Source organism: Pogona vitticeps, chromosome 3 (assembly GCF_051106095.1).
Source record: "Pogona vitticeps strain Pit_001003342236 chromosome 3, PviZW2.1, whole genome shotgun sequence".
Classification (NCBI taxonomy): domain Eukaryota; kingdom Metazoa; phylum Chordata; class Lepidosauria; order Squamata; family Agamidae; genus Pogona; species Pogona vitticeps.
Window position 1 is genome coordinate 64,690,209 of NC_135785.1, and position 13,086 is coordinate 64,703,294.

The 13,086-nt window shown below is 39.0% G+C and overlaps 1 protein-coding gene across 2 annotated transcripts in view; it reads left to right on the forward strand.

The window, feature by feature from the left end:
- Nucleotides 1–13,086, forward strand: part of ATRNL1 (attractin like 1) — a 695,100-nt gene that overhangs the window by 361,466 nt on the left and 320,548 nt on the right. For both annotated transcript variants that reach the window (XM_020779948.3, XM_078389598.1), the window contains exon 26: nucleotides 2,681–2,759. In XM_020779948.3, coding sequence (XP_020635607.2) covers nucleotides 2,681–2,759 — 79 coding nt within the window. The remainder of the gene's footprint in view (nucleotides 1–2,680; nucleotides 2,760–13,086) is intronic.

Genomic DNA, 13,086 nt, shown 5'->3' on the forward strand with positions numbered 1-13,086 from the left:
CCAAAAGATCTCCTGTATGGAGAATTAGTGCAGGAAATCACCGTAGAGGGAGACCACAGCTGTGATAGAAGGACATCTGCAAGCGGGATCTGAAGGCCTTAGGAATGGACCTCAACAGATGGGAAACCTTGACATCTGAGCATTCAGCCTGGAGGCAGGCGGTGCATCAAGTCCTCTCCCAATTTGAAGAGACACTTGTCCAGCAGGCCGAGGCAAAGAGACAGTCCCGAAACCAGCAAAATCAGGGAGCTGTACAGGGGACAGATTGTATTTGTCTTCAGTGTGGAAGGGATTGTCACTCTTGAATTGGCCTTCGCAGCCACACTAGACGCTGTTCCAAGACCTCCATACAGAGCACATTACCATAATTTCTCAAGACTGAAGGATGACTACACACAAACTCTAACAATTACTTCTCATTTAGAATCTGTATACAAAGTGCAAATCAATGTCCTCTTTCTGGGTGATGATGGTTTATTATTATTATTATTATTATTATTATTATTATTATTATTATTATTATTATTATTATTATTATTATTATTATTATTATTATTATTACTACTACTACTACTACTACTACTACTATTACTATTACTATTACTATTACTATTACTATTACTATTATTTTATTTTATTTTATTTTATTTTATTTTATTTTATTTTGGTGATATGAGAGTGGCTGGTGAGGAATTGAATACAGCGTAGGCCCAAGTTTTAGATGTGGCTTTACATTCTGAAATATGTAACAGGAGTCTCAATAGCCGTGCCCCATAGGAAGGTCCAAACATCCCAGTACTTTTCATTTTCAGCACAATTTTTTTTCAAGCTCTTCAAGATTAAGAGCTTGAAGAAAAGCTTTCTTTCTTTCTTTCTTTCTTTCTTTCTTTCTTTCTTTCTTTTTCTTTCTTTCTTTCTCTCTCTCTCTCTTTCTCTCTCTCTCTCTTTCTTTCTTTCCTTTGTATTGAGACAGATAGCTCACAGCAAATATTTCTTGTGGGAACATCCCCCTCCTGAACTGTTGTGAGTATTTCAGCTAAACTCAAAGACCAAAAGGCTCCTGCTAATAAAAAAAAGAAGCCACTGTGATCTTGCAGTCCCTGATTATTCAGCTAATATCAACCTACAGGACTTCAGTTTCCAATTCCAAATTCACTCTGTTTACTAGAAGCTTTGTTTCATCACACTGTGGGCATAATGAAGCTGTAGTGCAACTATTATGCACTTGCAAGTGAATTGGCTAGCAGGCCAGCAGTCAGAAATAATTTTGGACTTAATTATTATGGGGGACCTAGGACAGATGATGTCAAAGTAAGGAATGGGATGCACAAGTTTATGGTGAACTAAGGCACAATTCTGTAGCATGAAAGTTTGATGAGGTATCTTGGAGTTTAGAGGAAATCTGTGTACATATGGTTTTTTTTTTAATATGTCCATTCTTAAGTTTGGAAATATTTCTGGATTTCATCACAATTCTGGATATCCCTATGACAAACCATAGATAGAAGAATATGTTATGTATTATATGACATCAAGTTGTGTCTTATACCACCCCTAATAGGGCTTTCAAGGTAAGTGAGATATTTAAGGAGCAGTTTTACATAGCTTAATAAGTTAGGAATCTGCCTGTGGAGTCAGAAATAAAGAGTTTGGTTCCCCATTATGGAGAAGAACTAGCCTATGTAGCCTTGGGCAAGATGCAGAGTCCTAGGATGTCCCCAGAACAAGGGAATGATAAACCTCTTCTCTATTCTCTTTCTCTAGAAAACTCTGACAAAGGGTTGTCATATGTTAGAACTGACTTGATAGCACACAATTACTATATTTACCATTTACACAGACATATCCACAATTTTACATGGCCAAATGGATATTCAAATGCAGATCTCCTGAGAACTAGTCCATCTACTATACCAGTGGTCCCCAACCTTGGGCCAATAGCTGTTCCTGGACTTCAACTCCCAGAAATCTTGGCCAGCAGAGGTGGTGGTGAAGGCTTCTGGGAGTTGTAGTCCAAGAACACCTGGAGGCCCAAGGTTGGGGACCACTGTACTATACCATACTAGAGAGTAATTTTTTAAAATTCTACACATGAAATTACTATTCCAGTTCCTGGAGATGGGATGTGCTGTTATCTATCGATGTATCAATCTATCGATGTCCATCCGTTCGTCCATCCGTCTGTCTGTCTCCTTGAATATTGCCATGAAATGTCAATGTGTATTCAGTGCAGTGGTTTGGCTTTTATCAGGGATTCATTCTTGAAGACACTTCTTCACCTTTGACTTCACTGTGAAATGTCTGATTTATTACTGTTGCAAACTGTTTTTGGCAGTTTGTAGGGATGGAAAAGCAGTGCAGAAAATCTCAAAATAAATAAATACACATTTTATTTTGTTGTTGACCACTATATTTGAGAAAATTATACCTTCTGGATATGCACATTCTGGACAACTGGTATCTTCTAGACTGAAACATCCTAGGTAACCCAGCTCTGTTACCAGATACCAGAGAGATAAGAGTTGGTACTGTTTGTTTTTGTGGGAATATTAGCCTCTCTATGTTAGACTACTTCTTTCAGCCTTATTGCTTTCATGCCATCAAAATATCAGTGGTTTTCAGAAAGAGTTGTGTAAAACACCATGATGTCTAATCCATTTTTCATGTTTTGTGATTGCAGTTGTTTCTTGTCATTGCTGTTGGTGGCTGCCGTGGTGTGGAAAATCAAACAAACCTGCTGGGCTTCTCGACGGAGAGAGGTATCTGTAACACTGGGGATTCCTATGATAGCTTTTGTTCTGCTTTCTGTCTCTGAGAGAATTCAGCACTGCAGGTGAAATGCAACTTGCTTGTCACACCTGGGAAATTAGGCAAATTCTTTTCACATACATCTCTTTCCTTTATGTTATGGCAGACCAGGTTGTTCCCATTTCTTTGCTTGGGGAAAGATTGTCAGTTTGCTATAAATTAGACCTGTGGAAAATTGTGTTGCTCCTGTTTTCTCCCGAATATTCCCTCCTTTAGAATTATAAATTAAACACAAACCTTTTAAAAATATGGGTGTTAGGTGGCAATTTTTAAAATGTATGCATGCCAAATAAGCTAGAAAATATCCAATAATGTATTTCTCTTAATCTTTTCCCATGTTTGTGCTCTGCCCTGCTCTACCCTAACTGTTCTCTCTCCTTTCAGATTCCACAGATATCACTAATTGGTTTAGGATGTTTTTGAAGCTTGGGGAGAGGAGCAGGCTTTAATCTGGGGTGGGGTGGGGAGTAATTTCCATGAATACTTTGGAAATAGAGTTGCCAGCAGTGTTAGTTCTAGGTAGCCAGAAGGAAGAAGGGAATTTTCCAAGCTTTCTAAATTGTCCCCAATGCTGTTTCATCACAGATTTGCCCACAACCTCTGGTGGTAGTCTTTAAAAGCTAAGTGATCATGGTGGAAAAAGCGAGAAAGAACTAGGTTTCTGACAATGGAAAGACTGGTTTCTAGTTAGAGTTGCTTGGGAACTCAGCTATAAATGTGTGTTCCATACCAGCTTTGCCTTCCTGAACTTCCATGGACATGTTTGTTTGTTGTGGTGGAAGCACAAAAGAGACGCACACACAGAGAGAAATACACATTAAATAAAATGCTTTCTCCTGTACCTATTCCTTTGTAGTGCCCAGGCCATGGCAATAAATTGGAGTGAATTTTAATTACAGGTATAAATCAAAGCCTCTTCTTGTTTTTGGTGAAAACCTGAAGAAAATGTTTCTTTTCTCTGTATGCCTCCAAACCTTACAGGGTTTATTTGGTGGCCTTTTTGTTCTCTGAGTACAAAAGGCCAGTCTGTCTGCAGTTATTACAATTCCTGTGCAAAATAGCACATTTCCTGTACAAGATTACCATGAAGAGGCATTGAATTGTGGAGAATTTGGCACTTTTCTTATGCAAAAGAGAGAAAAAACAAAAACAAAACTGGGGAAAAAAGAATCAAGATTTTGTTTTCATGTTCTACTGAAAGATGTCTCTGAGGCAGAGGAAATGTCTCAGCAAGAAGTCTTTGCTTGGAAAATCATAAAGGGATGAGAAATATTTCGAATATCCTAACATCCCTAGTTTAATTGCTGCAAACAATTGATGCACTGCATAGTTTAAAACAACTAATTCTACAAAGACTTACCACTTTAAAGTTGTTTCATGTTATCTAGAATACTTGAGTGTAATAGCTGAGTGAAAATCATGTCATATACTTCTCTTTACGTTTTTACAAGCAGACTATTGGCTAATTTCTTATTGTATTCTGTTAATTCTCTTATGGTACTTACAACATGAATAAAGAAAGAATAATTGTAATATTGCTATAGTATTTGCATACACAATAGAGTGCATTGATTTGGTCTTCCTCACATGTGTATCACCTAACCCAGGAAAGAATAAATGGAAGGGATCATGTGTATCTCCCAAAGCAGTGATCGGAGAGCAGTGATGGAGTAAAAATGAAAATCCTGGGGGTTATGAGCAGAGTGCTACCCCCCTCCCCCCCCACAGCTGAACCTCAAAATGGAAGCCACCTCTCCCTCCTTCCTTGGTTGCAACACTTGTAAATCCTCCGTTCTTTTAGAGATTGGTGATAAGGCTACTTGATTGGTTACAGCTGTGGAACAGCCACGGCAGTCAATCCAGCTTGTGAATGTCTGCTTCCGCTGGAGGTGACTGCAAGCAGGAGGAGGGAAAGCTCCAATTAGGAGGGAAAGCTCCAATTGAGGCAGGGAGAAAGGTGCGAGAGAGTGACAGGTGGCTTCATCAGTTTGTTTAAATGTATGTAGAAAATGGAGAGAGGGTGGGTGGATGTGTGTGTGTATGAGAGAGACGGAGACTGGCTCAAAACTGAAAAAAGGAACAGGCAAGAAGGACAGAAGGCTTGAATTAAGGGGGGAAAGGGTGGCTTCATCAAGTTTAAATGTAATGAGAGGAAATGGACATACTGAACTGAAGCAACTAATTGTTGAAAATTGAAGGAAGAAGGGTTTTTGTGTGTGTATGAGAGAGAGAGACTATTTCATAAAACCATGAAAAAAGGAGCCTTCTGAAATTTAATCTTCACTGCATTTAGCTCTGCAGTTTCTGTTGAGAACAGCAGACGCCTGAAGTGTGTAGCAATCACATTTCTCTGTTTCTCATCCCCAAAGCAGACAAGAGTACCATAGTTTATTCCCAGAATCTGAATCCCAGTCTTTCTGCTCCTGGTCCTACTTTGACTGCAGCACCAAACAAAAGACTGTGGGTTTCTTTATTGAGTCAATCCATCTCATGTGCAGTCTTCCTCTTTTCCTACTACATTGTATTTTTTCCTGAATTGCTGCCTTATCCAGTGAACTTCTTATGATGCCACTGTAGTACAGTACCTTTTGTTTGGTTATTTTAGTTTCTAGTGAATGTTCACACTTAATTTGCTTTACTTATCTTTCTGACAAGTCATAATAGGTTTGTCATCGCTTTCCTCCCAAGAAGCAGGGGTCTTTTAATTTCATGGCTGCTATCACCATCTGATCATGGAGCCCAAGAAAGTAACATCTGCCACAGCCTCCATATATTTGCCAGGAGGTGATGGGACCAGTGGCCATGATATTCATTTTTTTGATATTGAGCTTCAGATCATTTTTGCCGCTCTCCTCTTTCACCCTCATTAAGAGGTTCTTTAATTTCTCCTCACTTTCTGCCATCAGAGTGGCCATCATCTGCATATCTGAGGTTGCTGATATTTGTTTCAGCAATCTTAATTCTGGTTTGGGATTCATCCAGTCCTGTCTTTCGCATGATGTATTCTTCATATAAGTTAAATAAGGAGGGGGACAATATATAGCCTTGCCATACTCCTTTCCCAATTTTGAAACAATCAGTTGTTCCATATCCAGTTCTAGCTGTGGCTTCCTATCCTACATATACTGTAGATTTCTCAGGAGACAAATAAGGTGGTCAGGCATTCCCATTTCTTTAAGAACTTGCCATAGTTTGTTGTGGTCGACGCAGTCAAAGGCTTTTGCATAGTCAATGAAGCAGAAGTAGATTTTTTTCTGGAACTCTCTGGCTTTCTCTATAATCCAATGCATGTTGGCAATTTGGTCTCTAGTTCCTCTGCCACTTCGAAATCTAGCTTGTAGTTCTGGGAGTTTTCGGTCCACATACTGCTGAAGCCTACCTTGTAGGATTTTGAGCATAACCTTGCTAGCATGTGAAATGAGTGCAATTGTACGATAGTTGGAATATTCTTTGGCACTGTCCTTCTTTGGGATTGAGATGTAAACTAATCTTTTCCAATCCTCTGGCCACTGCTGAGTTTTCCATTGATGATGATTAAAAAAATAGCACAGTGGTCCTTTGATATTGGGCTGTGGCACTAGGGTGGGTGACATGCTCTTTAGCCTGGTTTGTTCCTTTTTGCACATCACACACAGAATGATTAAAGTGGTAGGAAAAGCCCTCCTCCCCAACTCTGTGTTGGCTGTCTCTAGCAAGCACATCATTGCTAGCACCATTGTGGCAGCCATTGATGATGATTAAATCCTCTGCGAGCTAGCAAAAATTTAACACAACTTGCTAGGCACGTTGGACCCCCTTACTACTCCCTATACCACCCGAAGGCTGGAGTGCAGTGTGTTCCAGCAAAAATAGTGCACATCTTTATTGAATTTGGTGCATCCTGCTAGTTCAATACATAGCCTGGCAGCCATTGATACTGATGATATATCCTGCAAGTTCAGTACACAGGCTGTGTAGATTCAATAATATTTTGATTTCAAATAATAAATTATTTCCTTCCTTTCAAATCAAGGGGGTAATGTCGGTGTATATAAATTTTTTTGGGGGGGGGGTAAAAGGTTAAAAAGTACCCTGACTCCTGTCCTAAAGCAACCATTCTCAGTTGACAAATTAATTTTTTTAAATAATGGGTTGGATTATTGTCTCCTTCAAGACAGTGGCAAATATCGGCGTGGTGGCGCTGTGGACTAAACCGCAGAAGCCTGTGCTGCAGGGTCAGAAGACCAAGCAGTCGTAAGATCGAATCCACGCGACGGAGTGAGCGCCCGTTGCTTGTTCCAGCTCCCGCCAACCTAGCGGTTCGAAAGCATGCAAATACGAGTAGATAAATAGGTACCATCTCGGTGGGAAGGTAAACAGCGTTCCATGTCTAAATCACACTGGCCATGTGACCACGGAAAGATTGTCTTCGGACAAACGCTTGCTCTATGGCTTGAAGAGCGGGATGAGTGCCGCCCCCTAGAGTCGGACACGACTGGACAAAAATTGTCAAGGGGAACCTTTACCTTTACCTTTAATGAGAAGTTCACAATCTGAATGGTCCATTCAACCATCACTGCCCTGCCTGATTTTAAGAGCCAGAAGTGGCATGGGTCTAGTTGGGAAGTGGTGGCCTTAGAGCATGTACGTACCTTGTCCACATCATCAGGCGGCACAAGCTGAAACTGATCCAGTAAAACTGGACAGTTCTATTAGATCAGTTTCAGCTCTGTATACTGCCCAGCCGACATCTTCAACCACCCTCTTCTACTGTTCTGGATACTAATCCACTGCATAATTTTAGGTGTGACTGAGCTTCAGTTTATGCATCACAATCCAATTTATTTCTGATCACAGACATGTATTTATGAATAACATCATATCCATACATGGATTTTATGAAAAAAAGAAAAGAAAACTAGAGCAGGAAAAATTACATCAGATTCCTATCTCCAGGAGTTTAAAAAAAGTGCTGAAAAATTTAGGAATAAAATGATGAACCCCAAGGAATAATTTTCAAGGGGAGGAGCAATAGTCTTCAAGCTCTATCTTTTGCCACCTGCCCTCTGGATAGAAACAGAAAAAAATCATGTTGCCCTGAATTCAGAAATGCAACCCAGAACAATACCATGGTTGCTCATATTAAAATCCATATAAAAATGCAGGATACTTAAAATAGTTCCGCTTGCCCTTTCATTTTCAGAGTCAAAGGTAATTTCTGTCCCAGAACTGAATCTGAACTAGATTAAATACACCTGGAAAACAATCTTACTTTGAGTTTAATTTAGTGTTATACTATCGAGGAGCAGTAGCAGAAATGCCTGGGATCTTAGCTAGATTCTTCTCTGAGAAAAAAAAAAACAGTTGGCTTAAATAAGACAGGAGGAATTGAGGGACAAAGAGCGTAATATTATTAGAAGTTTCTGCTTGCTGCTATAATTATTATAGTTATTGACCTATTTGTCCCTGCAAACTTCCTGCAAATAAGATGGCACTGCACCCATTTCCTCTGGCATTCTCATGGTCCCGTAGGGAATTTCTTTTCTTTTCTTTTTTTGGTCTTTATTTTAGCCATCAATAAAAATTGATGATCGTGACAACTAACACAAAAGTGGCAAAGTAACAATTTCTTTATATATATGTGCCAGTAAGGCACATGGCTATTTTATATGTTTCCCTTTCTGCATTTTATTCTTTATTCTGTTAGTCTTAGAGGTCCTACAGTACTGTTTTGGTTTGCTTTGCTTTGCCTTTGATGATTTGCAAAATTAGAAATATTGATGATCAGTACATTTTATTTCCATTACAGTGCTGCCCCACTAGACGCTTACCCCGCATGACGTCGAAATCACTTAACGATGACTTTTTTGTGATTGCTATTGCAATCGCAAAATGATGCTTCCAATGGGGGAAATCTGCATTACGTTGATTAGGAGCCTGCTTCGCAAACCATTTGTTCGCCATACCAGTGGTTCTTAACCTTGGGTTACTCAAGTGTTTTTGGACTGCAACTCCCAGAAGCCTTCACCACCAGCTGTGCTGGATGGGGTTTCTGGGAGTAGCAGTTCAGAAACACCTGATTAACCCAAGGTTAAGAACCACTGCACTATACGATGATTTCTCCAGTTCCGCAAAATGGCTTCCCTCCCTTCGCAAAATGACTGCTTTCCGGACCCCTGCTTCGGAAGACAGCGATTTTTAACAGCTGATTGGCGGTTCTCTATGGGCAATCTTCGCTGGATGATGAGGTATTTTCCCATTGGAACGCATCGACTGGTTTTCAATGAATACCAATGGGTTGTTTGTTGTTTTTTTGCTTGACAACGATTTCGCTTAACAGCGATTTTCCTGGAACGGATTATTGTCATCAAGCGGGGCACCACTGTACTATGTAGGAAGCTGCTATATGCAGGTGGCAATTTCTCTCCAGTGATACTTGTAGTGCCTTATAGCTTGAATGTCGGTATTCCTTTATGGCTGCTAGTATGTGAGAGGTGATGATAAAAGGGAAAACAAAACTTTGATACACTTTGGTACTGTCCATATGTGACCTCTAGAACTTCTATAGCTCATCGGACTGGAACACCTGAGTGTGGAATCAAGGGCTGAGAGTTTGAATCCTCATTGTGCCTCCTGAGAGATGGTCCAGCCAAGATAACCTGGAATGTGTGTGTCTGACATGCTCATCAAATTATGTTGTCTTGTGCAAGTTCTATAGTTTTAGAGTGCCACTAGAGCGAGGGACCGGTAAACCATTTCTGTGCATGTCATGCCTAAAAAAACCTGGAAGGGTTTACATAAGTTGGCACAACATGATGGTGCCTAATTAAATGTTATACAACCTATATAAGGCTATATAGTTTATTCCATGTAACTAGGATAAAAATGTAGAAATATTTATTTATAGGAAACTAAATAACCACTTCAGTCTATGTTTTAATTTTCTTCTTCTTAAATTATACATCTCTAATTCATTGTAATTTATAACCTTCCTGTAATTTCTGCAGTAATTTAGTATTGACTTCAGAACAGTAATAGTGTAATTTTTCCATTATCTTAATTGCTTTAATTATGTCATTTTATAAAACTATACCAAATTGGGGGGGGGGAATCATATTCCAGTGTCCTGAGGAAAGCCTTTTCTTCCAAGAAAATATTGGAATCCTATTTCTGTATGTTCCACAGCAAACTTTTGGAAATTAAACATTTTCTCCTCCTGTCCCAAGGTTTCCACAGGTCCCAAACAATCCTTTTCATCACTTGTGGGGCCCACAGGACTGGAAGGGGAAGTCTTTAATTACTGAAAATAGCCATCACCAGGATATCAGCAACAGCCTTACACCGTGGTACTTAGATGAACAAGATTTCAGACATTATTTAACTGTGGGGTATTTATTCTAAATTTCAATTTTGCTATACTGTTGCTCCTTAAACTTTGCACAAAACGTTGCACATTCATTGTCAAATGAATATAGCATGAGGCACAGTTAGATAAATAATGTTTGTCTTTTGTTCATTAATGTGGGCAAAATGTTTGATTTCATCCTTTTGTAGCTGCATAGAATTAAAATACAATGTGGAATCTACCTCTATTGTTGCTGCAGCAATGGAGTGCTATGCTATGATATCCAGTCTACTCGGCCAGAATCCTGGAAATGTCCTTGATACAATTATATTCTGGAACATTTGAGCAGGAATTTTTGGAAGATACATCTGATCCCCAAACTCTTATGTTCTTGGAGTCTAGTCATGGATAACCCCTTCACTGTTATTCACATGACACTTTCACATCATTTATAATATCATTTAATATACAGTGGTGCCCCGCTTGACGATGATAATCCGTTCCAGGAAAATCGCTGTTAAGCAAAATCGTTGTCAAGCGATAAAACAACAACAATGGAATGCATTGAAAACTGGTTAATGTGTTCCAATAGGGAAATACCTCATCATCCAGTGAAGATTGCCCATAGAGAACCACCGACCCACTGTTAAAAATCGCTGTCATCCAAAGCAGGGGTCCGGAAAGCAGCCATTTTACGAAGGGAGGGAAGCCATTTTGCAGAGGGAAGCCATTTTGCGGAACCAGAAAAATAATCGTATAGCGAACAAACGGTTCGTGAAGCAGGCTCCTAATCAACGTAATGCGGATTTCCCCCATTGGAACCATCGTTTTGCGATTCTAATAGCGATCGCAAAAAATTCATAGTTAAGCAATTTCGACATTATACGGGGTAAGCGTCTATCGGGGCACCACTGTATAAGAACAGAAAGTGACCTTGTTGCTAGTCTTTGAGAGACCCAGTGTTGTCTTCTTAGGTCTGCAGCCTAAGAAGTTAGCATAAGTAAATTGTCCTTAATTTTTGTGCATGTAAAGATGTCCATGCTGTTTTCAGCAATTTAGACTTGGAAGAGAACTTCTCTTCATCCAGGGAAGACTTTTTCCATCTAGCTTCTCCTTATACAGTATTCTCCTGCCAGGAGGCAGGTTGTCACAAAGATGGTGTAGTGCCCTTTCTTGACTCAGGATATGGGATACTAAGGAAATAAGGGTGTTTGTTGTTGCGGCTGCTGCTGAAACTGATCTAAGTATGTCATTTAAGACAATAAGGGTTTTGGTAAAATGTTAAATCCATGGAATTATATCTAAGTAACTGGCTTAATGGTTATTATGTTTGAATCTTTCTTTTTTTAAAAAAAAATCCTCAGTCTTTCATCTGACTCATAAGAGGTTTACCATAATGAAATATAATCCAAATAATTGAATTACACTAAGAATAAACTAATTATAGTGCTGTGCTATTGAAACCATTAAAATAGTCCTAAATAATCTGTTTAAATATGTGCTTAAAAACAGTGTTTTCTTACATGTTCTGTCATATTCACTGTATAGCAGTAGAAACAGGCTCTCCCACATTTCAGGTGGAAACCAGCTCTATGGTGTTGGGGCTACAGGCTTGTCCAAAGTGCCCTTCACATGCACAGTGTATGGAAAAATAATTCTAAACCTTCTGTATCATTCAGGACTGAACCAGTTTTTTTCAAGTGACATTAATGTTATAGTCCTGTATTCAGTGTGTGTGTGTGTGTGTGTGTGTGTGTGTGTGTGTGTGTGTGTGTGTGTGTGTGTGTGTGTGTGTGTGTGTGTGTGTGTGTGTGTGTGTGTGTGTGTGTTTTATAATACAGCTCTGCAAAATTCCATGCTAGCAAGTTCTCGCCTATGACAACATCTGTTATAGGAGAGTAATACCTCAATTAAGGAAGAATTTCTGAAGCTTTGCTTCATTATTTGTTCTCTGTTGAGCATAGTTTAGCACATTCAAGCTCAGGTAATGTGAACTAACATAAACAAAGCCTGTTATGTTTGTTTTCAACAGGTAATTAATAATTTACATATAACCTTTGGCTTCCTTTCATCTACTGCTATTGACATAAGTCACATAACATCATGCTGTATGTGAACAGAATGCTTTGAAATGCAAAATCTAATTAAAATTAATGCAATCTTGTTTTTAAGACACTGATGCATCAGCAAAAAAATGCCATAGGGAATATGGTAAATATTTGAACAGACCATTATTTTTACCCATGCTTCTATACATATCACGTATGAAACATGCTTCAATTCTTTCTCTTAGAATTTATCTGACTATTCCATATGACAAACAACTAGACCACAACCTCAGTTATTTTAGACAGTTTTATCTGTCCAGAGATATATGATATTAACAAAAAAAGAAATGCTTTTAAGCATTTTGTGTCATTTGCCTTTGCTAAAATCTGTGCCAGTGATTTAATTAACTGTTGTGTCCAAGTAGTTTGAAATCTTGTAAGGATGGCTCCTGCTGTAGTTGAAATTAAATCCCATTGTTCCACAAATTTCAAGGTACCTAAATTCAAGGAAATAACACCAACATTTCATGCATGTGTATTTGGAAGTAAGCCATCTTTTGTTCATAGGAACCTGCTCTGTAGTAAATGTCTTAGCTTAATCTGGATCCAAACTAAATTTCTTCCTCTTTGATATACCTTTTTGGACATTACTGTTTTTGGACTGCTACTGCTAGGCAAGACTTCTAATTCTCATTTACAAAGGACCCCCTTTCTAAGTGTGAAGTCTACCCTTAGCTGAGGCAGAGCTGTAGCTGCAGTGTGAATGGGAAGATTGGCTCTTTGCCTGAGTTTGAAATAGGGAGAAGAAAATCCAAGGGCAGGTGAAACCTTTATTAATACACGTGCACTGCCAAGTCAATTCTCCTTTTCAGTTTTTTTTAAAGCAGAGAATACTCACAAGGGGTT